This window comes from Mus musculus, chromosome 9 (genome assembly GCF_000001635.26).
Source record: "Mus musculus strain C57BL/6J chromosome 9, GRCm38.p6 C57BL/6J".
NCBI classification, from domain to species: Eukaryota; Metazoa; Chordata; class Mammalia; order Rodentia; family Muridae; genus Mus; species Mus musculus.
The window spans coordinates 45,906,300-45,928,363 of record NC_000075.6 but is presented as its reverse complement, the minus strand read 5'-3'; the positions used below and the strand labels follow the sequence as shown (position 1 = coordinate 45,928,363).

Genomic DNA, 22,064 nt, shown 5'->3' with positions numbered 1-22,064 from the left:
TAGACCAGGCTGGCCTCAAACTCAGAAATCTGCCTGCCTCTGCCTCCCGAGTGCTGGGATTAAAGGCGTGTGCCACCACGCCCGGCTCAGCCTCTCTTTTCTGAGACCATGTTTCCCAACCCAACCCAACCCAACCCAACCCAACCCAACCCAACCCAACCCAACCACTGCCCTAACTTTCCTTATATAAAAGTACTTTCCTCTAGGAGGATGCTAACAGTGATGCTAAAAACTAATGTCCTCCAAATCTCTCATTTTCCATTTCATCTGGAGTAATACCAAGGAACAACTCCCTCTCCCCCAAAACACACACCCCAGGACAGTCCTGTCAGCTATACCCAGAGTCCCCATCTCTGTACCTTGAGTGTGTTAGGGGTAATGGTGTAGCCATCCTCCTCAGGGATTTTCAGCCCAGGTGGGCAAGGCAGGGTGAAGCCATCATGCAGGTATTTTCCACTCATAGCACTTTCTAAGAGACTACAGGACAAAAAGAGACAAGGATACACTACTAAGTTATAGAAACACTACTTATGCCATCTGCCCCAACCTTGTAGCTGAAGAGAGTGAGGGGAGCCCCAAGGAGGAAAGGCTACCCAGCCCATGACTGTTTCCACTGGCCTAAGCCTAAAGCACAGCTGGCATTCAGAAGGAGGCTGGGCTTCCCCACTTCTCTTTCCTCTGATGGATGTACCTACCTTTGTCTGTCCTTGATGTCTACTGGACTCCACATGGAGCCATACAGGGTCAGCTGCCACTGCTGGAGGATGCCCATCTGGAGCGGCTCATCTCCTAGGGCAATAAGTAGGTAGGCATGAGCTGTGTACTGTTGGCCATGCATAACAATAGAGCCTGGCCCACCCAGCCACCCAAGGGAATCCAGACCATGTGGTCTGCCACAGTTTATGTCCCATGGACCCGCAAGGGTCCTGCAGAAGTATCTCACAGGGCATCCTAGGGACAGACAGGAAGGGCAGGGGAAAGCAGTGTTTTGCCTTTGCCTCCCATACTCTGGGGGTTCACCTGGACTTTTCCTTCTCAGGAAAACATGTCCTTCTATTAAAACAAAAGCTCCAAAGCTGCCAGTCAAGTGAATACTATACTGACTGGAGGCTGGTGATACTGCAGTTATTGAATATTTTTGCTATTGTGACCCTCGTTGCTACCACGATCCTAAACAACTCACTTCAAGCTAAGGACCTCGGTTTTTCTAAAAAGCAAAATGGTGAAAATTTGTCCTGCCCTTACCTGCCTATCAGGACTGGCCGAAGGATGGTTATATGTGAAAGGGCTTGAAATGTGGTTTCAACAAGGAATTTTTGTTGCTATCCTGAGGAAAAATGGATCAGTCACTTCTCCAAGGATTATAGAGGCAGTATAAATGAGCAGTTTTACGGACAATGCCTACTTTTAGGAGAGGACATACTTATTGGCATGTACCATCTTCACCAACAGCAACCCTACCTATTACCCATGGAATACTTCCTGTGGGTAGTGAGACTAAGGGGGACAAGGCGGTGTAAGACAGGAGGGCTCACCTACATCCCTGATAACCAGTCTGTAGACGCCTCTTGCTCTTTCCCCCCAGCACCGCACAGTGGAAAAGGTCCAAGCATTGAAGCCATTAGGATCCCTGGGGAAGAGCAAATAAAGAGCACATGGATGGCCTAGCAGGGACAGCCGAAACTTATCCCAGAAACAGGAAAGGCACCAAAAGCATTTGGGACAGTGCCATTCTGTTCCTGGCATCTCAGGGTATGAGGAAGTTTTGTCCTTGTGTAAACGCCCCTGGAGAAAACACAGGGCTGGAAATCCTACAGATCTAAGTTTCTTTCCTCTCTCTTTTAGACAGGTCAAACCATAAAGCCCTGACTGGTCTTCAATTTTTTTCCTCTTCCACCTAAGCAACTCAAGTACTGGGGTTATAGTATGTGCTGTTCTTTTTTCTGTAGGGAGCCCAGCATGCTGAACAAGTGTCTACAACTGAGCTTATAACTAAGGCTGTTGGCTTTTGAAACTGAGTCTTACTAGAGAGCCCAGGCTGGTGTCAAACTCATAATCCTCTTGTCTTATCAGCCTCCCCAGTACGGGGACTATAGCCACCACAGCACTACATTGTTTTCCACAGGATTAGGAAAAATGCATACAGAGGATAATGCCAAGTATGTTATAGACACTTGAATAAAGCATGGTCAATGGCTTCTAGCTGCTAAAGACAACCAGTGGAAGGCTTCAGTATCTGTTTGAGAAGGTCCTTATTATGAAGAAAGGTTGGGAAGCTATGAGCAGGTGTACATACGAGTCCATGCTGCGGGGCGCGCCGATCAAAGACATCATGCCACTGGGACAAAACAGTTTCAGTTCTAAGCTGCCACGTCGTGGGTGAGTGATGGAGACTGTCACTGCCACATGTTCCAAGGTCTTCAGCCCCGACATCTCCAGGTCCGTCCTGCTGACTATAGGAAGTCAGGCTAGGCAGGTTGGAAACTAGCCCGCCCATAAACATGCCCTCAGTTCATCCCAATATATAAAAAGGAACACAGGTTCCAAAGCCATATACAACATCAGTAGTAAAATGTACTCTAGCAAATGGAATGCAGTGTTATAGATCAGGGCCTAGCTAGAGAGACAATACAGCCAAGATGATATAAGAACTCCATCATTCATCCGCTCAAACCCATCTACTGTGCAACTCCTACATCTCAAGTACTGATGAAGAGAATACAAAGAGAAGTAAGTGCATAGCACCTACTTGATATGGGGCATATCAGATGAGTTGAGGCACACAACACTAAGATGTGCTAGGTACAGCACAGACTAGCAGAAGGCATTCTAGAAGGGAAGGGGCACTAAAAAGATAGAGGTAAATAGGCAATTTTCATTTATGAAAGACAACACAACATTAATTTATAAAGCTGAAAAAGCTGATCTCAGAAGGATTTACACTACATAATTATACTTCCCAGGCATCAGGGATGTAAAAGGGGTTCATGTGGCCATAAGCAGGTCCTATGATAGCACATTTCAGGTCTTGACTGTGGTAGTGCTTACATAAGTACACACATCACAGAGCTACACACACACACACACACACACACACACACACACACGCAAAACCAGTGAAACTGATCATGTTCTATGGATTGTGCCAATACCAAGTATTTGGTTTTGATACTGTATTATAATATTTGACAGTAACAATAAGGAAGGGGTACACAAGATTTCCTTGATCATTTTTCACATTTCTACATATCTATAATTATTTCAGAATAAAAGTGTTGAGGAGTGGGGAACTAACAAACTGGGAGACTCAACTAGGAACCAAGAAATCAGACTGCAGTGAGATATAATTCTCCTTAAAGTATCTTGCATTATTTTTTTCAACTCAGAAGACAAAGTTTAACAATATCTTTTTAAAAATAATTTCTTTTTATTTTATGTATAATGGTGACTACATATATGTCTATGTACGGGTGCTGTCACAGTAGTTACAGTCAGTTGTGAGTTGTGAGCTGCTATGTGGGTGTTGAGAATTGAATCTGGATCCTCTGGAAGAACAAACAGTCAGTGCTTTTCTGTTGTTGTTTTGTTTTGTTTTTTTGAGACTGGGTTTCTCTGAGTAGTCCCCTGGCTGTCCTGGAACTCACTTTGTAGACCAGGCTGGCCTTGAAATCAGAAATCCGCCTGCCTCTGCCTCCTGAGTGCTGGGATTAAAGGCATGCGCCACCACACCCGGCTCAGCCAGTGCTCTTAACTGCTGAGCCATCTCTCCAGCCCAACATCTCTCTCTTTTTTTTTTTCTAAGATTTTATTTTGGGGGCTGGAGAGATGGCTCAGTGGTTAAGAGCATTGACTGCTCTTCCAGGGGTCCTGAATTCAATTCCCAGCAACCACATGGTGGCTCACAACCATCTGTGATGGGATCCAATGCCCTTATCTGGTGTGTGTGTGAAGACAGCTACAGTGTATTCATATACATAAGATAAATAAATAAACTTAAAAAATATTTTTTATGTCTATGTGTACTGTATCTGCATGTACACCTGCATGCTAGAAGAGGGTGTCAGATCCCATTGCAGGTGGCTGTGAGCCACCATGTGGTTTCAGGGAATTAAACTCAGGACCTCTGGAAAAACAGCCAGTGCTCTTAACCGCTGAGCCATCTCTCTAGCCCAAAGAGTGACATCTTAATTTTTCAGATAAGGAAGACAGAGAGGTGCTTGCTGAGAAATGTGGGAAAGGGAAGCTAAGCTAAGAAAGATTTTACTTTTTTTGTTTTTGAGAGTGTTTCTCTCTGTAGTCCTGGCTGTCCTAGAACTCAGATCCACATGCCTCCTGAGTGATGGCATGTGCTACCACCATGTAGCGTGTGCTAAGTCTTTAAAAAAAAAAAAAAACTAACACAAAAGAAAATAAAAGTCAAGCAATTATCCCTACCTTGCTTGATCCTTACAGTTTACTCTTTTTTGTTTTGTTTTCTTTCTTTCTTTCTTTCTTTTTTTTTTTTTTTTTTTTTTTTTTTTTTTTTTGAGGCAAGGTCTCTCTATGTAGCCCTGGCTGTCCTGGAACTTACTGTTTGGATCAGGCTATTCTGAAACTTGGAGATCTTCCTGCCTTTGCCTCCCAAATGCTGGGATTAAAAGCATATTACCACTATGCCTGGCTTATATTGACTTTTAAATGCTGTGGACAGAGACCAGGGGCAATGCATTTGGGTAAACTATAATTTCTAATAGAATTAAATAAGTTAATGCCTAAAATGGTCAACTACTTTGAATACCAGCTGGTTGAGTTTTTTGTCAACATGAAACAAGATAAAGTCATTTAGGAAGAAGGAAGCTCAACTAAGAAAATGTCCCTAACATACTGGCCTGTGGATTTCTTCATTGATGATTGATATGGGTAGGCTCAGCCCATGGAGGGGGCAGTACCCTCTCCGTGTAGGTAGTCATGAAGTGTATAAGAAACCAGGCCAAGCAAGCCATGGAGAACAAGCCAGTGAGCAGAGTTCCTCCATTGCCTCTTCAGTTCCTTCCATGATAGACTGTAATCTACAAGCTAAAATAAACCCTTTCTTTCACACATTGCTTCTGGCATGGTGTTTCAACAGCACCAGAAACCCTAAGAAACTGGTTGTCCTCATATCTAAAAGACACCAAATTCTGTTTGCTTGTTTCCGTAATCTGGTGTAAGCTATGACAATATCTAGCCTTCCTATTTATTTCATGGGGAATCAATATAAGATTTAAGAGGAGGAATCGTGCATAGAAAAGGGAGCTGAAATCAAACACAGCAGCTCTGACAAGGGAGGAAACAGGATGGTAGTGGAGGAATAAGGAGCCATAGAATACAGCTCAAAAGACACTCATCGTTTTGGAGTTTCAAGTACATAAAGAAAACAGGAACCTTGGACAGGGAGGGAGGCCAGAGAGGAGAATGGAGCACAGGGAATCACTGACAGCAGAGTAAGGCAGGGGCTAACCTATCTGTAGGATCAGTGCAGCAAGAAGGTTCATCAGGATGGACTATAGACTAAAGGCACCAAGAGTGTGCTGGGAATATAGTTTAGTAGTAGAGTACTTACTAGCAATGAAGAAGAACCTGGGTTCAATTACTATTAGGAAAGCAAGGAGGGAAGGAGGGAGGAAGGAAGGGAAGGAAAAATACACACAGAGTCTTGAAGAAGGTAGGGATTTCAGCTAGAAGAGAAGCAGGAGAAACAATGGTGGCCTGAAGTTGGGGAGGAAAGGAGAGCAGGACTTCACTTGGCAGAGGGTTAGCTGGCATACTTGACTGCACACAAAGCACGGGTGCAAGGGTGCATTCTGGGATCTTACAGATTCTCCAGTGAGGAAACTTCCCAGCAAAGCCCACTCTCTCTTTCTACCTGTTAGGGACTTCAGACTCAGGTGTGAGCTTCTTCTTCCTCACTTCCATTGGGAAAAATGCAAGCCTGTTTTGCTCTTGAGTTACTCTGCTCAACATGCTTGCCTAGAAACATGTAGATGGTTAAAATAAAAATTCACAATGACTGAATGCAATTGGGAGGCAGAACTTGAGTTCAAGGCCAGCCTGGTCTACAGGACAAGTTCCAGGGCAGCCAGGCAGTGAGGGCTACACAGGAAAACCTGTCTTAAAAGAGAGAGAGAGAGAGAGAGAGAGAGAGAGAGCCGGGTGTGGTGGCGCACGCCTTTAATCCCGGCACTCAGGAGGCAGAGGCAGGTGGATTTCTGAGTTCAAGGCCAGCCTGGTCTACAAAGTGAGTTCCAGGACAGCCAGAGCTATACAGAGAAACTCTGTCTCGAAAAACTCAAAACTCAAAGAGAGAGAGAGAGAGAGAGAGAGAGAGAGAGAGAGAGAGAGAGAGAGAGAGAGAGAGAGAGAGAGAGAGAAAGAAGTTCAGAGAGAGAGAAGTTCACTTCCTATCCCACTAGCTATCAATGAGATGTTTGCTGCACACATCTGGACATCTCCATTACTGGTAAAATTCTTGGTTAACAATGTTCTGCATCCTTTAAGGTTATTTCAACTCTTCTGCTACTGTCTGGATACTCAGTTCCTTCTGCCTGTATTTCTCTCTTTTTAAAAAGAGAGCCTCTCTCTGTAGTCCTGGCTGGCCTGAAACTTACTACGTAAACCAAGATGAACTTGCAGTCATCTTCCTGTCCTGACGCCTGAGTGCTAGGACTACAAACAGCTGTCACCAGGCTCAGCTTCCCTCTGTCTCCTAAAACATTTGCTTCCAGCCCTTAACCTGCAGTCAGCCTGATCTTGCTTGAAGACTATGGCTGGCCTATCAGTGCTGTAAGTTCTACAGTGTGTCTGGAATGATGTGGCTGTCTGGGATGAGGTGTCTGGACCATCTAGGATTGATTGTAGGGGGTGGGGCATCTAGACTGGGGCTGCATTGCTCAGTTCTGTACCATGTGAATTTCACTCCTTTGATGGCCAAGCCAGCCTTTCAGGCTCACCTTTTCTTTCTGTTTTGTTCTATCTATTGAGGGCTGAATGTACTAAGGGCAAGAAACCTCTTTCCCTGGCTTCTGACATGGATGACCTGCTTGCCACTCCCACCCCTGTATTCTGCCCTCTACACTTCTCTTTAATGCTTTCCAGCGACCAACAGGCAGTTGCCAGCTGCCCAATACCTATGGAAGGGCACTTTAAGGGGCCACATTCCCTGGGTAATGGGAAGCAGAGGATAACAAAGCTGGTCAAGTCTCTGACCCTGAGAAGTTCACTTGCTCATCTCACAGAAGTGAGAGGAAACAGCCTTGAGTAAAGGCCAAAAGGCCCACAATCCCCAAGACAGTGTATAAAGGCCAGGGGCTTCCCCAAGCCACATTCCTGGATGTTTTCTACCCTTCCTATGACAGCATGCTGTTCATGGAAAAATGCGTTCGTTCCCTAGGCCTCGTCTCCTTCCACACATAGGGGCACTAACAGGAGTAAGATATGCTTAGGGAGAGAAGTGTTCATGAAGAGAGGCTGGCCTATCCTCCCACCCAAGGTCCCTTCTTTGGTCATTCTTCTAGACCTCATATCTCTGGTCTGGGCACTTTCAAGGGACACAGGAAAAATAAGTACAGAGTTCTGATATCAGCATGGCGCGCATATACACCTCAGTTTTTACAAAGTAGCAAATAACTCTGGTTGTCAACATTTCTCAAGGTTGAAAAATTGACCCATGAGACTAAGAATAGGAACATCTGAGAAATGTGCATATAGAGAAGCTGGGGTGTAGCTTAGTGGTAGAGTATGCATGCTTAGGATGTATGAGGCATTGGGTTTTTTCACAAGCACCAAAACAATAAAGACAATGCAGGCTGCACAAAACATCTGAATCCAGCCTCCCGTCTCTCTTGGGAGGGTATCCACCTCTGGGTTTAACATAGAGCACACCCCTTGGGTCAGAAGGTGCCCTGCACTCCTTCACAGACAGACCCACCCTGTGATGGCAAGCAGAGAGGAAAGAGCAACAGCACAGTAGCAACTGTAGCCCAGGGAACCTGTGCTTGTGCTTGTGCCCCACCCCTTAGAGATGGCATCTGGCTTTCTCTGGAGGAAATTAAGAACCAAACATGCATTTCTCTCCTTCATGCTGGGGCCTCTGTGCTGGATAGGGTGTTTGGCAAGATCTTAGCATGAAAGTCACAGGAACTTTTTTCAACCCCTGCTGAGGCTCCCTAAGCCCCACTCCCACTCAGCCCACTGCCTTCCTAGTCCATTGCTTACAGCTCCTTCTTACTATGAGGAACTCAGGAGAAAGGTCTTGTTAAGCAGCCAGAGGCCAGCCAACTCAGAAGCAGCAACATGCCCTAAAATGGTCAAAGAAAACTCCACAGGTTTGGCTACAGCTCAAGCTACTGAAGGAAGGGGGAGAACTGGGCAGGGAGGATGAGCTTAGCTTAGCTTCCCCATCACCCGCCTCAAGCCTGGACCTGACATTAACCCCTTGTGCTGGAGGCTTACCATTCCATAGCACCTCCAGAGAGTGGGGGGACCTCGGAACAGCCTTATTTTCTTTCAGCATGGGGCTGACATAGGAGGCTAAGTAAGGGACAGATGTCCAGATCTGCTCAAAGAAAAGTAGGGGACAGCAATTAACAAACAAAACTTATTGTATTCACACACACACACACACACACTCATGCAGAGACTCAGTAAGCTCTCTAAGGTCTAACCCTCTAGCTTTTCTATCATCAGACTCTTTCACTTGAGGTCCCTTCTGTACCCCAAATGTTCCTGAGAAAAACAAGTTAAGAACTCAGAGGAAACAGCCATGGTCTGAAGGGAAGGAAACCAGAAGCACTGAAAGCCCCAGAGTCCAATCAAGTTCTCCTTACACTACTAACAACTTGGGAACTTAGACTTCCCACTGATAAGATGGCTATCAGCCAGAATAAGGCCTAAAGTGGTCAAGTACCAATAAAATGCCAGGTGATGTTTAGGCATTGGTACCTTCCCTCAGTTTCTCTATACAGGGTATCCTGCTGGCTAACACCTGGTTCACCTTGGCTGCATTGACAAGTCTCCAAGCGTTGAGCAGGCCGAAACCATGCTGATGGCTGTGGCTGAAGCCAGCCTCATTGGTGAGCCAGTCTGCATGATGATCTTCATACTGAAAGAATAAAAGCCTTGGTGAATCTCTAGCATTGCCTGACTTTCTTCTCCCACTGAGGCCGCTAGGAATGGATTCCCTCAAAAAAGGTAAAAAAAAAGAGTCAAAACTCCATGAGTGACTTGCTTCCCTAGAGGGACTCCAGACGACCAGCTCCCAAGTGAGAGTGCCTTGCCACAGCTCATCTTGGGGATCTGTCCTCACACCCATGCTGTACACATCCCACCCTGAGACATTTGGAAAGTTTTGAGTCTGGAGTCTCCTGACAGCCCAGCCATGGAGTGGGGTGGGCTGGGCACTTGTTATCAGCTCTCACCTGGATGGCTGTGAAGACAATTATGTGCTGTACATCCCGCCATGTGAGGCAGGGCCGCACCTGCAGCATGAGGGCTATCATTCCAGCTGCCAGAGGAGCTGCAGCTGAGGTTCCTGTGTGGCCTTCAGTGCAGCCAGTGCCCTTCTGAAGGTCCCAGTCAGTGGTCACCTGCAAGGTGGAATAAGGAGTGGGAGGAGTTAGACACTGGAAGGGAATGAGACAGTCCTCAAACAAGTCTCTCAGGTGGCCCTCTCCTCTAACTTTCCTTATGACAGAGGCCCAGGCACAGGAGACCCTTACCCCTTCCATCCATCTCTAGATGATGGAAACTGAAGAGTGACCTTGGGGGCACAGCTGTAAGGAAAGGAGATAATGGATGTGAGAGGATGTGGGTTACACATAAGTTTCTTGGTTCCTGCTCCTCTAATTTTTTATCATTTCATTCCTAAACTCTCTATCCCAACTCACATAACACAGCTAGCCGGGAGTGGCTACAGCTATACTGGGCTCCGGCTGGAGCTGGGAGAGGAACCATGAGAATGTAGGGTACAAGTTCCCTAAGATTATTTATTACAACCTTCCCTTGAAGCCTACTGCAGTTTCAGTATCTACATGGACTGTCTGCCAGGCAATCCTGGCCACTGGACAAGCTGCTTTCCTGCTCTGGGTGGTGTCTTGGTTGGGTGTCTGTGAGCTCCTCTCTCCTACCCATGTCTCTCAGATGAGACATTAAAACTGGGAGAAGACAGTATCTGTTTGGCATCAAGGTCATGCCCCATCAACACAAGTGTATCAAAAAGGGTTAACAGGACTTGCCCAGCTAAACTTTTTGATAAAGCCAGTGCAGGCTACTTTTTTTTTTCTTTCAAACTTCTCTCCTGGGTCAGACACCAGGGTGCCAACTTCTTCCAAGAGCTGCCTTCTCCATTGCTTCCTCCACCCCCAACCCATCCCAGCTGTTACTGCAGCAGCCAAGAGAAGTAATTTTCACCCAGACACTGTGCTCTCCTAAAAGAAAAGGAAAAACACTCCACGTTGTAGTCTCCACCAGAGAGGAAGCCTGACTGGTGCCAGGGAACAGATTGATTTTTTCCTGTTAAGGACACAGCCTCACACAGCGATAGCCTAGAGTACAGATGCAAAGCCTGCCAACTTGCCCATAATGGCAAGCACATCACACAGCGCAAGAAAAACCTAGGGAAGCTCCCTGGGCAAGAAGCCAGATGCTGGGAAGCCTATTCCCCTGGCCCTTCTCCTCAGAGACAGCTCCATGCAGCTGCCTGGTCACACAACAGGAGGTTGCCAAGGCAAGGGCATTCCAAAGATGGGAACTTGGCTGAATAAACTCCCTTTACAAATCTGGACAAATTACAGTTCAGATGGAAGGTGGGGTGAGGGTGAGAAACCAAGTTGAGTTGGAAGGGGCAAAGCTAGGCTGTGTAGAGCAACAGTGACAATTTCACTACAGAGCCTTGTTAGGTCCCTTGCAGGGGACAGGATTCGAGGGTCACATAACTCTGCCAGGCGGTAAGGAATAGGCACTTGTTCTTCTAACAGGCTAGTATCACCCCAATTTTTGGGCAAACTTTCTGCTTTTCACTTTAGTCTATCCCTTCTCTCTCCTCCCTGGGGTGAGGGTCAACTGGCACAGAGCCTCAGAACAATGTGTTGACCAGAAGTCATTTTCTGGCATAACAAGTTCATTTTGTAAGATGAACTTGACCCTGTGTGAAGATGAAGCTACTTAATTCCCAGTAACCTCAGGAACAACCCAACTGGCCACTGGCAAATGCTGACAAGCATCTGGCTCCTGCCCAGCTCTGGCCTGGACCATCCCATTTTTTTCCTTTTTTTTTTTTTTTTTTTTTTTAGTTTTTCAAGACAGGGTTTCTCTGTGTAGCCCTGGCTGTCCTGGAACTCACTCTGTAGACCAGGCTGGCCTCGAACTCAGAAATCCACCTGCCTCTGCTTCCCAAGTGCTGGGATTAAAGGTGTGCGCCACCACCGCCCGGTTGGAGCATCCTATTCTTACTAGACACTGTAAGGTGCTTGCTCTGGGTCCAGAGGCTTGGCTCTCTAGGCCGGGCTTTCCTGAGTCCTTCAAGGGTTGTGTGGCTACAGAAGCTCTCCATTTCCCTGTTGCCTTTCAGGCTTTGGCTTAAATCAGAGGTCTAGGGAAGGACAGGGTCAGTTCCAACTTCCTGTCCTGTGCATCCCTGAGACAAGCACTGCCTTTGTTCCTTGGCAAACATGGCAGTCAGTATTTATAAAAGGACTGAACAGCACACAGAAAGTTGTAAAAGTCCAAATTCTACCATAGGTATCCTACAAACAAGTTAAAAAGTTTAAGATCAAAACCACTAATGCGCCAAGCAGCGGTGACGCATACCTTTAATTCCAGCACTCGGGAGGCAGAGGCGGGCGGATCTCTGAGTTCAAGGCCAGCCTGGTCTACAGAGTGAGTTCCAGGACAGCCAGGGCCACACAGAAAAACCCTGTCTCGAAAAAGAAAACTAAAACCAAAACCCCCCCACTAATGCAGGAGGATCAGGAACTAAGGGGATCCTCAGCTACATAGTGACTTGGAGGCAACCTAGGTTATAAGACCCTTTCTCAAAGAATGAGGTGAAAAAAACAGCTGTTTTATTAGGTATGGTATATCCCACCTGTAATCTCAACTCATGGAGGCCAAGGCAGGAAGATGGCTAATAAATTCAAAGCCACTTTGAACAATATTATGAGTTCCAAGCCTGGCTGGCTACAGAGTGAGTCCTTGTCTTGAACTACCCCTGCCCACCACCACCCCGACTACCACATGGGAAGGGTCCTAGAAGTGCTCACAATGCTCCGCAGCATCTTGTCTCCACCACTGAAGGTGACTGCCAGCATGGAGGCACACTCCTCTGCATAAAAAGGCATCCGTCCCTCCTCATCCACAGCTCCTGGCACAGAAAAGCAAGACAAGAGCTCACATAACAAGTGGATCCTATAGCTAGCACCTGATACCAAAGTTGTCTTCATCATGAAGGGATGAGCTCAAAAAATAACCACAGCTTCATCTGTATGTGGGCGGGTAGCCTCAAATGGCAGAGGGAATTCTTGCATTACACCACTCTTCCCATAGGCTTCAGGCATCTCTGTACTTAGCCTCTTGTTTTCAATGTGTACTAAGATCTACTGTGAGTCATACATATGAGATATTAGAGCCATGTGGAAAAGGCCACATCCTGGAAGGGGTAGGAAGGACACAGTATGCAGTGGTAGAGAGGGGCAGGGACAGTTCCTTGTGATCTAAGGAGTCAGAATGAGGCTGATGTCAAGAAGCCTATAGTTATGTAGGACGTCGAGTAAACAAATAATAATAAAAAGTGAAATGATAAACTTTATAACTGGGAGTGCAAGACAGAATTCCTTAATTCAGGTTAAAAGGAAGCCAGAGGCAGCTTCAAGAGAGTGGCCTGGTCATGGAAAGAGACCAAAGTGGAGCTCAAACCTGTCATAATGGTAGTGAAGACAGGTAGGTGATTTCTGGGAAATGGTTGAACATGTCCCAGAGAAACCCTGAGAGCTCGAAAGAGCTGGGCTAGTACTGTTCCTCAAGAGATGATCCTGATTACACATTTAGAGAAACAGAATGAAGCAATGCAGTGAGACACAAACCACACCCAGTGACCCCATGCCCATGGAATCGCTAGACCACTACCTATGGTGACAGTGTAGATGGAGTTGGCATAGCCATCATAGTTGCAGTTGTCATTGTGCTGGCCCCCATTACCACTGGCAACCACAAAGATACTTCCAAAGCCTTGGCGACCAGCCATCACTCCATGTTGTAAGGCAGCCTGAAGAACAAAAATGTCAGGCTATTAGTCAAGCAGCTAATAGAAAAACCTGTACCCATTGAACCAGCCATCCACTCTTCCTGCTTCTAGAAAGAAAGACAAGGGTGAGGCCCTGGGCAAGGGGGAAAGAGATTTATACACACATACATAAAGTGGGGAGAAAGCTAAGACTTAACAGTGTTTGGGCTGGAGAGATGGCTTAGCGGTTAAGAACACTGGCTGTTCTTCAGAGGGCCCAAATTCAATTCTCAGAACACATATGACAGCTCACAACTGTCTGTAACTCTAGTTCCAGGAGATCTGACACCCTCACATAGATATACATGCAGGGAAAATACCACTGAATATAAAAATCAATAAATCTAAAAAACGTAAACCCCAACCCCCCAAAAAACCAATAGTCTTTGACAGACATGTTCTGCTTATCAGATAACTGAGCAGGGTGAGGAACAGAAACCCAGAGTGAGATCCAAAAGAAACAAGCTGGAAGTTATTCCTTCTCTGAGCACCAGGGTCCTACAGTCCTCCATTCTAAGTGAGGCACACAATCTTTCTTGACAGGATGAATGGCACAGCTATGCTAAATGGAGTAAGTTGGGCACTATAATGAAGGCGGGATGGGAAGAGGGTTTGATTGATGACTCTTCTAAAACTGAGTAAAGAGGGTCCCAAGGGGTCCCCAGTCTTCATGCTCCTCAGTTACCTTTCCGAGCTGATGAGGACCATCCACTGTCTTCCCATCATCATCTGGGCCCCAGCTGTTGAGATTCGCAAAGGGAAGAGTAGAGTAAGGATCTCCTTGTCTTCAGAGCCACTCACCTGCCTGCAGCTTTTACTCTTCTCCCAAGGAACCCCATGATTAAAAGACACATGGTGCCAAGGGACCATTTTCTTCCAAAGTAGAAAATGCAAGTATATGCTAAGGCTCTTCTTTATTTGGAAATGTCCCAATTTAAAATGACTTTATCTAGCCTCAGGTCCCAGGGAAGCAGAAGATACGTAGTGGAATAGGGACAGCGGCATCCTGTGATTTACGGAGCTACTACTAGGCTTGATAAAAGCTGCTCAGTTTTGGATTTTTTTTTTTTTAATTAATTAAAGTTTATTTTATGTTGTCTAAGAATTTTGCCTGAATGTATGTACAAGTTCAACATATGTGGAGTACCCCTAGAGGCCAGGTTTCAGATTCCCTCAAACTGGAGTGACAGAAGGATGTAAACCATCATGTAGTTACTGGGAACTGAAACCAGGTCCTCTGTAAGAGCATCAAGCGCTCTCAGCCACCAAGCCATCTCTCTAGCTCCAAGGTTATTTTTGTTGTTGTTGTCACTGAGACAAGTATCTCTGTATAGCCCTGGCTGTCCTGGAACTCATGTAGACTAGGCTGTCCTTGAATTTAGAGATCCATCTGCCTCTGCCTTCTGAGATTAAAAATGTGTGCTGACACACCAGACAAATTCCTGGTTCTTAAATTGAGCAAGGCCTGTGAGATGCCTCAGGAGGTAAAGGTGTATGCTATGAAAGCCGAGTGACTGACTGACCCCAGGGGCCCACATAAAGGGCTTGTCCTCTGACCATGGGATTGGCACAATAGCACAATACCACCCCCACCCCCCAAATAACAAGAGATTAAAGAGAATTTAAGAAACGTACTGGTTAGGGGAAGAACAGGCTCTATCAATATGACAGGGGCCATCCACCTTAAACTCCTCCTATCCAACTCCTAAACCAACAGCCTGAAGCTTCAAGTGCATCTTTGCAGGGGGGCACTGAACTCAGTGCACTTTCTTCTATGAGCATTATGAATTTACACAACAAATGCATGCATGCTGGGACACTCTTTTTGTGGCAAGTCTAAGACCCAGCACCCAGCGGCTGCGGAACTAGATAAATGAAGAAAAATGGCCTCATTAGCTGAGTCTAACAAGGAACCCCTGCTAGGCTAGAGGCAGCCTGTTTCCCTATGCTTCTTTTTTCTTTTTTTGAAAGATCTGTCCCAGAGACTCGAGTCTCTCACCTCCTCCCCTGCAGCTCACCCCTCCTTACCTGCAGCTGTAGATGTCATTGATCTGATAGTGCTTGTTGAACGCCACAGCCTCCATACTGTCAGTAAGTGGTCCATCCAGCACCCGGATACCTAGGTATTGAAGTTACACCAGCTCCTCACTGATGCTGGTCCCATAAGGAACTAGAAATAGTGCACATTCCCCAAGTAGGGTGCCAGGTGGTAGGGTGGTATGTTCTTTAGCACTTTTGTGTGTGCATATTTTTCATAGCTATATATGTAGGAGTGTGAATGCATTAGTGTACATATGCATATGTGTCGGTAAGTGTGTGTGGTCGTCTATCTTGGATAGCATTCTTCAGAATACTTGTCTTTGACACAGAGCCTCTCGATGGGACTTGGGGACCCAATTAAGTTAGGCAGGCTATCCAGAGAGCCCCATGGATTCATCTATCCCTGTGTTCTCAGTTCTGGGATTACAAGAAAATCCAATTGTTTCTAGCTTTTTACATGGGTGCCAGGAATTGAACTCAGGTCTTCATGCTTGCCTGGCAAGCACTTTATCAACTACACACCAAACCCCTCTTTTATACTTTGGATTTTTATACCATCTACAAGTATTACTAGTTCAAAAATGGTTTTTGTTTACTTGGGTTTTTTGGGGACAGGGTTTCTCTGTGTAGTCCTGGTTCTCCTAGAACTCATGTTATAGACCAGGCTGGCCTCGAACAAGAGATCTGCCTGTTTCTGCTTTCTGAGTGCTAGGATTAAAAGCATATGCCACTACAGCCTGCCATTTATTTATTTATTATTTATAAAGACAGAGTCTTAGCCAGCATAGTCTTGTCTTAAACTTACAACATAGCAGAAGATGATTTTGAATCCCTGATCCTCCTGGCCCTACTTCTCAAATTCTGGGAATATGCCTAGCTTTCAAGTGTCTATTACTATCATGCTTGAACTCAGATCTAACGATCCTGAGAGGTGAGAAGCACTGGGTTAGAATATAGGTAGGTAATCTAAGATATCCCCTCTCAGCTTGGCACATCATGTGGAACCTCTAGCTCAGTGACTGACACAATAGAGAAATGAAGTAAATAGCATTCGCCCCTTTGCTACCCCAGTGCTGCTCAAACTCTTTTTCTAAGATGGAGTGAGTGGGTCACTGTGGTGCAAGGTTAAGAACAAATGGGGATTTGCAGAGTGCTGAGGCCCCCTGCTGGAAAAGACCAGGGTGACAGCCAGCCTGTAGAGACCATAGGCTCCCAGGATTCAGGAGTGCCCATCCTTTCCCCTTGACCCACAAGACTGGGAGATGAGGAACCATATAACTACCTCTCTTAAAAGCCAGACAACTAAGCTCTCTTAAGAGAATGGAGAGCAGGGGACTGGAGCAGTGGGGCTGAGAGAGCAGCCTCCATAGATGTGGAGTTGTGGAAGGCAAACTATGAGGAGGCACTTGATAACATATGAAAACAGCAGCAGAGCACAGTCAACTCGAAGGAAGAGTCAGTGACGTGGGTCAGTGGTGAGCAGAGCCATGATCAGAAACAGAAGAGAGACTTGAGCAGGGGCAGCCTGGGACCTATAGCCCACAATATGAGCCTTTGCACACTTACCTGTTTTCTACTGTACAATAAATACTGTTGTTAAAAGCCCATGTGACATACCACAGCCCTGAAAAGTCAATGAGCTAATTAACTTGCTATGCTCTTACTCCTCACTTTAGGCTACAAACACTGAGGGTATGAAAATGAAACTTCAGAATGGGGAAGGTAGAGAATGATCACTGTGTCCCAAGAGCTTCCCAGAGATAGGAGAAGCATGAGTTACCTGCTATTCGGCTCCCGTAGGCCACACCCACTGCACAGAAGCTGTTGTTGGGCACAGCTGCAATTTCTCCTGCACACCGGGTCCCATGGTGGTTACCATTCTCCTCATCAGGGTGGGGCATGGGATCTGGGTCATTAGAGTTGAGGTCATAACTTCCCTCTGGACTCTGAAACATTGAAGGGTCAACAAATGGTTACTTACTGGTTAGGAGGAGTCAGTTCCTAACATCAGGGAGAATAGGAACTGGAAGTTTCCACTCCCAAATCAGGGTAGCACACCCACTGCCTCGAGCAAACCAAGGTTATAAGGTAAGAGCCAAGGACACTGGAGGGAAGCTGAGAGGGCAGGGTTGTTTTGTTTTGTTTGTTTTTAATCAAGCTTTTCTCCTGGCTGGTATAGTACTATGCCTGCTGCTTGAGGGGAGCCCAGGGTAAAAGATTTCAGACTTTCTAAAGGTCACACCTTAGCCAGAGGTTTTCAGAACCTCTAAAGAGAAAGTAGTTGCCTATAGGGCCATTCCCTGCTCCCCTCCCAGGAAAGCAGCAACAACAGGATGCAGGAATTAATGCTATAGACCAAAGTCAACTTCCGGGCCTTAACCGCAAGTCTGGAAAGCTGACTGAGAAAGGAGGCAGAACACTATCCCCTCCCAGGCTGTCTGCTTTGGCTCAGTGCCTTCTAGGAAAGGGAACAAAAGGGAAGGAGCAGGGTGGCAGCAGGGCTCACTTCAGGCCACTCACGTAGTTGGGTGCGATGTCCTGGACGGTGTGTTCCACTCCGTCATCCACCACCACCACTGTCACCCCACGCCCAGTTACATTTCGCTCCCACACACCTGTCACATTGATGTCTCTTCCTGGGCTCCGCCGATTATTCTGTAGAAGACAGAAATCAACCGACATACAGCTCAGTCCAGAGAGACAAGTTAAAGCTACCCCTTTCCTTGGCTTTTATTAAAGAGCCAAACAGAGGCTACAGACCAACAGGTTAGTGGGGAACAGAGTCCAGATGGGCACATGAGAGTCCTGTCCCTCCGATCGATTCTTGGTCTCACTTGTAGGCAACTCAAGGACAAAGTGGTAGCTAGGGCTAATTGGTAATTATTATGCAGTAAAGTTTGCAATCAGCCAATACACAACAGGGTTCCCCATGAGTAAGACACTTTTCTAAATGCTTCACATATACACTTACTTGTTTTAACAGTAACTCCATGAAATATGCACTGCTACAACCTCCATTTTACAAGTGGGGCACAGAGGGGTATAGTTCAGCCAAAGGTACATGCTAGAAAGTGGAAGGCTAGAACAGGAGTGCAGTAGACTAGCTGCAGTTGAGTGCATACACCCTCAGCACTGCCCTGCTCTTCACAGCAGACAGGGAAGGTATGGACTAAGAGCAAACTATATTCCCAATCCACAGACATGCCCCCTTCAGTATAAGTACAGGGGAGTGGGAGAAAGCCTCAGTCAAAAGCACACTAGAGAAGGCCCTGTCTATCTGAGGCTGTACTTACCAGGTGCCACTGTTGAGGGTACTTGGGATCATTGAAGTGGATACTGCGCTTGGCCCTCTTCAGCAGCGTTTGCTCCGAGTGCCAGCGCACAGCTTCATGCCTGGCTAACACAGCCTCTGCCTGTTGCCGCATGGCCTCCACCTCCATGGCTTGCCTATGCCCAGTAGGCTGGACAAAGAGGTAGTGCCCCTGGAGTTCTCCAATGCGCCCAGCATTCACAAGCCCTGCTGCCTGGGCCACAGCATCGGCCTGTTGCGTCAGACTCTCTTCCTTCCTCTCACCTTCTAGGCTGTCCAGATGTACGGCCCAGCTCAGCCCCCCTGTGCCCAAGATGTCAAGCCCACCTGCCTCTGATAGGCCCATGACCTGGGGAACCAGAAAGAAGATGGCTAATTCCAGCCAGAGGCAGATGGGCAGGCCCAGGTGGGCATCCAAGTGTGGGACTTTCTGCCTCCCTTTCGGCATCAGAACAGCAGGCTGCAAACAAAGGAAAAAGAATCAGCAAAAAAAGGCCAGCAGCTATAGGAAACTCAGAGAGTGACTAGGTCCATCAGTGTGTTCCCCTTGGGAAGCCCAACACGCCTCTTTCAAGTGGTTAGTCACTTGATATTCATAGTCTCTTTCCCTCCCCTACCAAGTACATTTGTCCCTAAGCAAAATGTTAACCCCCAGGTAGAGTATGAGCCAGGGCTAACCCCAGTGGATGACTCCTACAGCACAATGGCCCATCCCTTGGTGCCCCCAATAGCCTGGCATCATCCAGGTGCTTGCTTTGGGCTGCTCATTCAGTTACTCCAAGTACATATCACTCCCATGACTGACAACATCAGGACCCCTCCTCCTCCTCCTCCTTCTCTTCCTCCTTCTTTTTTAAAAACATGATCTCACTATGTAGCTCTCTCTGGCTGTCCTGGAACTCACTATGTAGACCATCAGGCTGGCCTCAAATTCACTGAGATCCACCAGTGTCTACCTGGGATTACAGGCATGAGCCATCACACCCAGCTCTATCTCCCTCTTATTTACAGACAACATAAGTCTTTTTCCCAGTGGACTTCTATCTCCCATTGTGGAGCCATTCCTACCTGGGCTCTCTGTGAAGTTTAGGTCCTGGCCTGGGTAACCATACCACACTCATCTTGTGAAAATGGAGGGAGATGTCACCTTCACTGTGAGCAGTGAGTGTCGACTGGGAACACAGCTGCAGACCTGTGGACCCCAAGTACAGAAACAACAACAAAAAGGTGTCCCACTAAAGCCAGCAAAGCAGAAACTAAAGTGAAGGCCAGGCCTGACCAGTGACCAGTGTTAAATGTCATTTCCAGGGATCTAAAACAGGCCACAGACTAGGAGACATTCATCACAATAAGGCCACACCAATACAGAACCCAGATACCCCACTTCTTAACCTATCATGTTATTTTCATTTGCTTCTTTAAGGGCTTAGCAAGACCTAACTGTCAATCAGGGAGAAAGCCAGATAATGGAAATAAAATGTAGTATAAGTGCATGTGGGTAACTGGGAGAGAGGAAATGACTGGCAAGAAGGACTAAGGAGCTGGCCCCGTCTCACCAAGTTGGATTTTCAGTGAGGGCACAGGCTCCAGCCCTGTCTTCAACCACTCAAAGGGGAAAAAACCCCACCAAATTAGAACTTTCGAGCAACTGTGGGGGCAGGAACAAGGCACATGTGGGGTCTTGAGCTCATTTAAAACTCACTACTGTCTACCAAGCCCACACTGCAGCAGTCTTGGTGTCCAGACATACACTTGGATGGTACCGACTTAAAACATTCTGGAAAGACTGTTTTACCAAAGACTCCTTGGACCTCCCTTCCTCTGTATACCAGGCTGGCCTGGAACTCAAGAGAGCCAGCCTGCTTCCGCTTCCAGAGTGCTGGGATAACAAAGGTGTGTGCCACCAACATCCGGCTTAAACAAGCTTTCTTTATATAATAAAGGTTGGCTGAGAACTCTTGCTTCCACCCCTTTACTGCTGTTATTATAGGTGTGGGCCACCATGTCCTTAAGTTCCATGGCATATTTCCTATTACATTCTTCCTGCCCCTGGGGCTGCTTCAATTTGGCCCAAGATACCCAGGTGTCTTCCCTAGTCTGCATATAAGTAAATCCAAAGTCTGGTTTGATAGCAGCCATCCACTCAGGCAGGCTCCTACAATCTCTGTAGGTTCCAACAGAGATTTCTGGAAGAGAAACCGAGTTTTGTTTTTGTTTTGTTTTGTTTGTTTGTTTGTTTTTTTCTCCCTGTGGTCCAGAGGCACAGCAGCACTTATTCTCAGACCTCTGAGCAAGAAATCTTAAGCACTTTCTGAAAATAGACTCCCATCACCCTCAACTAAGGTAGACGGGCACCTTTCCTGCTCAAGATTCTGCTCTTAAACCACCGTCCTTCAAGCCCCGCCTCCCCACTCACAGGAACCAGGGTCTGTACAGAGTGAGTTTTCTGATGCCCCCACTCCCACGCGGACTCAGCTGCTCCGTGCAATGTGCCTCTCTCTCCTTAGGACCGATGCTGTCCGGAACCTACGACCCGGAGACCCGGTCCCTCTGGGGTCGCCCACGCCAGGACCCAAGGTGCCCTCAGCGAAGGACCTCCTCCGCAGACGCCGACCAGCCCCGGTCCATGGTCCCCCGTATATCCGAGGTCCAGCCTCCACTACATTTCTTCCCGACTCACCCACAGCCTCTGTTGCTACTGTCGCTGCTGCTGCTGCCGCCGCAGCCCCCACCCTACGGAAACTCTCGGCTTCCCCGGAGCCGGAGGCGCCACTGACAGCGACATCACTTCCGCCCGGCGCCGCAGCCAATCAGCGGCTGGGCCTGCGGCCTCTTGACCAGCGGGCCGAGCTCCGGGCGCTCCGCCGACAGCTTCTGTCACAGGCCCGTGAGGGCTGTGGGAGTTCCGGCGCCTCGAATCCTCGTGTCCTCCGCCACAGGACCCCCTCCGCCACAGGGCCCTCGTCCTTCATGGCGTCCTCTGTAAGGACCATCCCGGTTCCGACCTCTAAACACCCCTCGCGGCTCTTCTCCGTCGGACTGCCATAGCCTTGACTCTTCCCCATAAACTCCTCAGAGAGGCTCTCGCCTCCATCCGGCCGCCGTCTCTCTGGCCCGCGTGTCCCTCGGGCTCCGCTTGGGTCTCAGGGCTGGTCCCCTCAGCGGCTCCGTTGTCCGGTCGCTGTCCGCGCCTGCCGCCAGAGGGCGCCGTCGGTGGCGGCCGCTCACCCCGCGGGTTCCGCTCCTCTCGCCGCCCCGGCCTCGCCCCCTTGCGCTCGCGCCGCCGGAAGTGGGAGGTGCCGCGCGCGGGCCAGCGCTCGACCCCTCCCCCAGGCTTGGCCGCCCCCTCCCCCGCTCCGCCCGCTCAGGTGCGTCCCTTCCCTCCCCCCCGCTTGGCTCCCCGGGGGCGCGGCGCGGGAG

At 47.8% G+C, this 22,064-nt stretch overlaps 2 protein-coding genes across 28 annotated transcripts in view; one reads left to right on the top strand and one right to left on the bottom strand.

The window, feature by feature from the left end:
• The window catches only part of Pcsk7 (proprotein convertase subtilisin/kexin type 7), a 25,661-nt gene extending 3,744 nt beyond the window's left edge, over positions 1 to 21,917 (bottom strand). The window contains exons 1-17 of one of the 12 annotated variants that reach the window (XR_870526.3): positions 21,325 to 21,833; positions 19,713 to 19,836; positions 18,628 to 19,104; positions 17,855 to 17,989; positions 17,115 to 17,280; positions 15,323 to 15,413; positions 13,980 to 14,034; positions 13,138 to 13,276; positions 12,276 to 12,376; positions 9,435 to 9,602; positions 9,011 to 9,118; positions 8,470 to 8,572; positions 2,297 to 2,453; positions 1,536 to 1,630; positions 1,246 to 1,327; positions 696 to 789; positions 360 to 477 (exon numbers count right to left, since the gene is read on the bottom strand). Coding sequence is in view for 5 of the 12 variants with exons in the window: in NM_001281934.1 (NP_001268863.1) it covers positions 360 to 477; positions 696 to 789; positions 1,536 to 1,630; positions 2,297 to 2,453; positions 8,470 to 8,572; positions 9,011 to 9,118; positions 9,435 to 9,602; positions 12,276 to 12,376; positions 13,138 to 13,276; positions 13,980 to 14,034; positions 15,323 to 15,413; positions 17,115 to 17,280; positions 17,855 to 17,989; positions 18,628 to 19,092 (1,995 nt within the window). In the remaining 7 variants the exon portion in view is untranslated. Of the gene's footprint in view, positions 1 to 359; positions 478 to 695; positions 790 to 1,245; positions 1,328 to 1,535; positions 1,631 to 2,296; positions 2,485 to 8,469; positions 8,573 to 9,010; positions 9,119 to 9,434; positions 9,603 to 9,734; positions 9,789 to 12,275; positions 12,377 to 13,137; positions 13,277 to 13,979; positions 14,035 to 15,322; positions 15,414 to 17,114; positions 17,281 to 17,840; positions 17,990 to 18,627; positions 19,105 to 19,712; positions 19,837 to 21,060 lie in introns of those variants that run through there. The other 11 variants (XR_001778808.2, XR_001778810.2, NR_104055.1 and 8 more) reach the window with 11 other exon arrangements.
• The window catches only part of Rnf214 (ring finger protein 214), a 50,143-nt gene continuing 49,531 nt past the window's right edge, over positions 21,453 to 22,064 (top strand). For 3 of the 16 annotated variants that reach the window (XM_011242496.3, NM_001310839.2, NM_178709.5), the window contains exon 1: positions 21,453 to 22,012. The gene's annotated coding sequence lies outside the window, so the exon portion shown is untranslated. The other 13 variants (NM_001310840.2, NM_001361112.1, NM_001361113.1 and 10 more) reach the window with 8 other exon arrangements.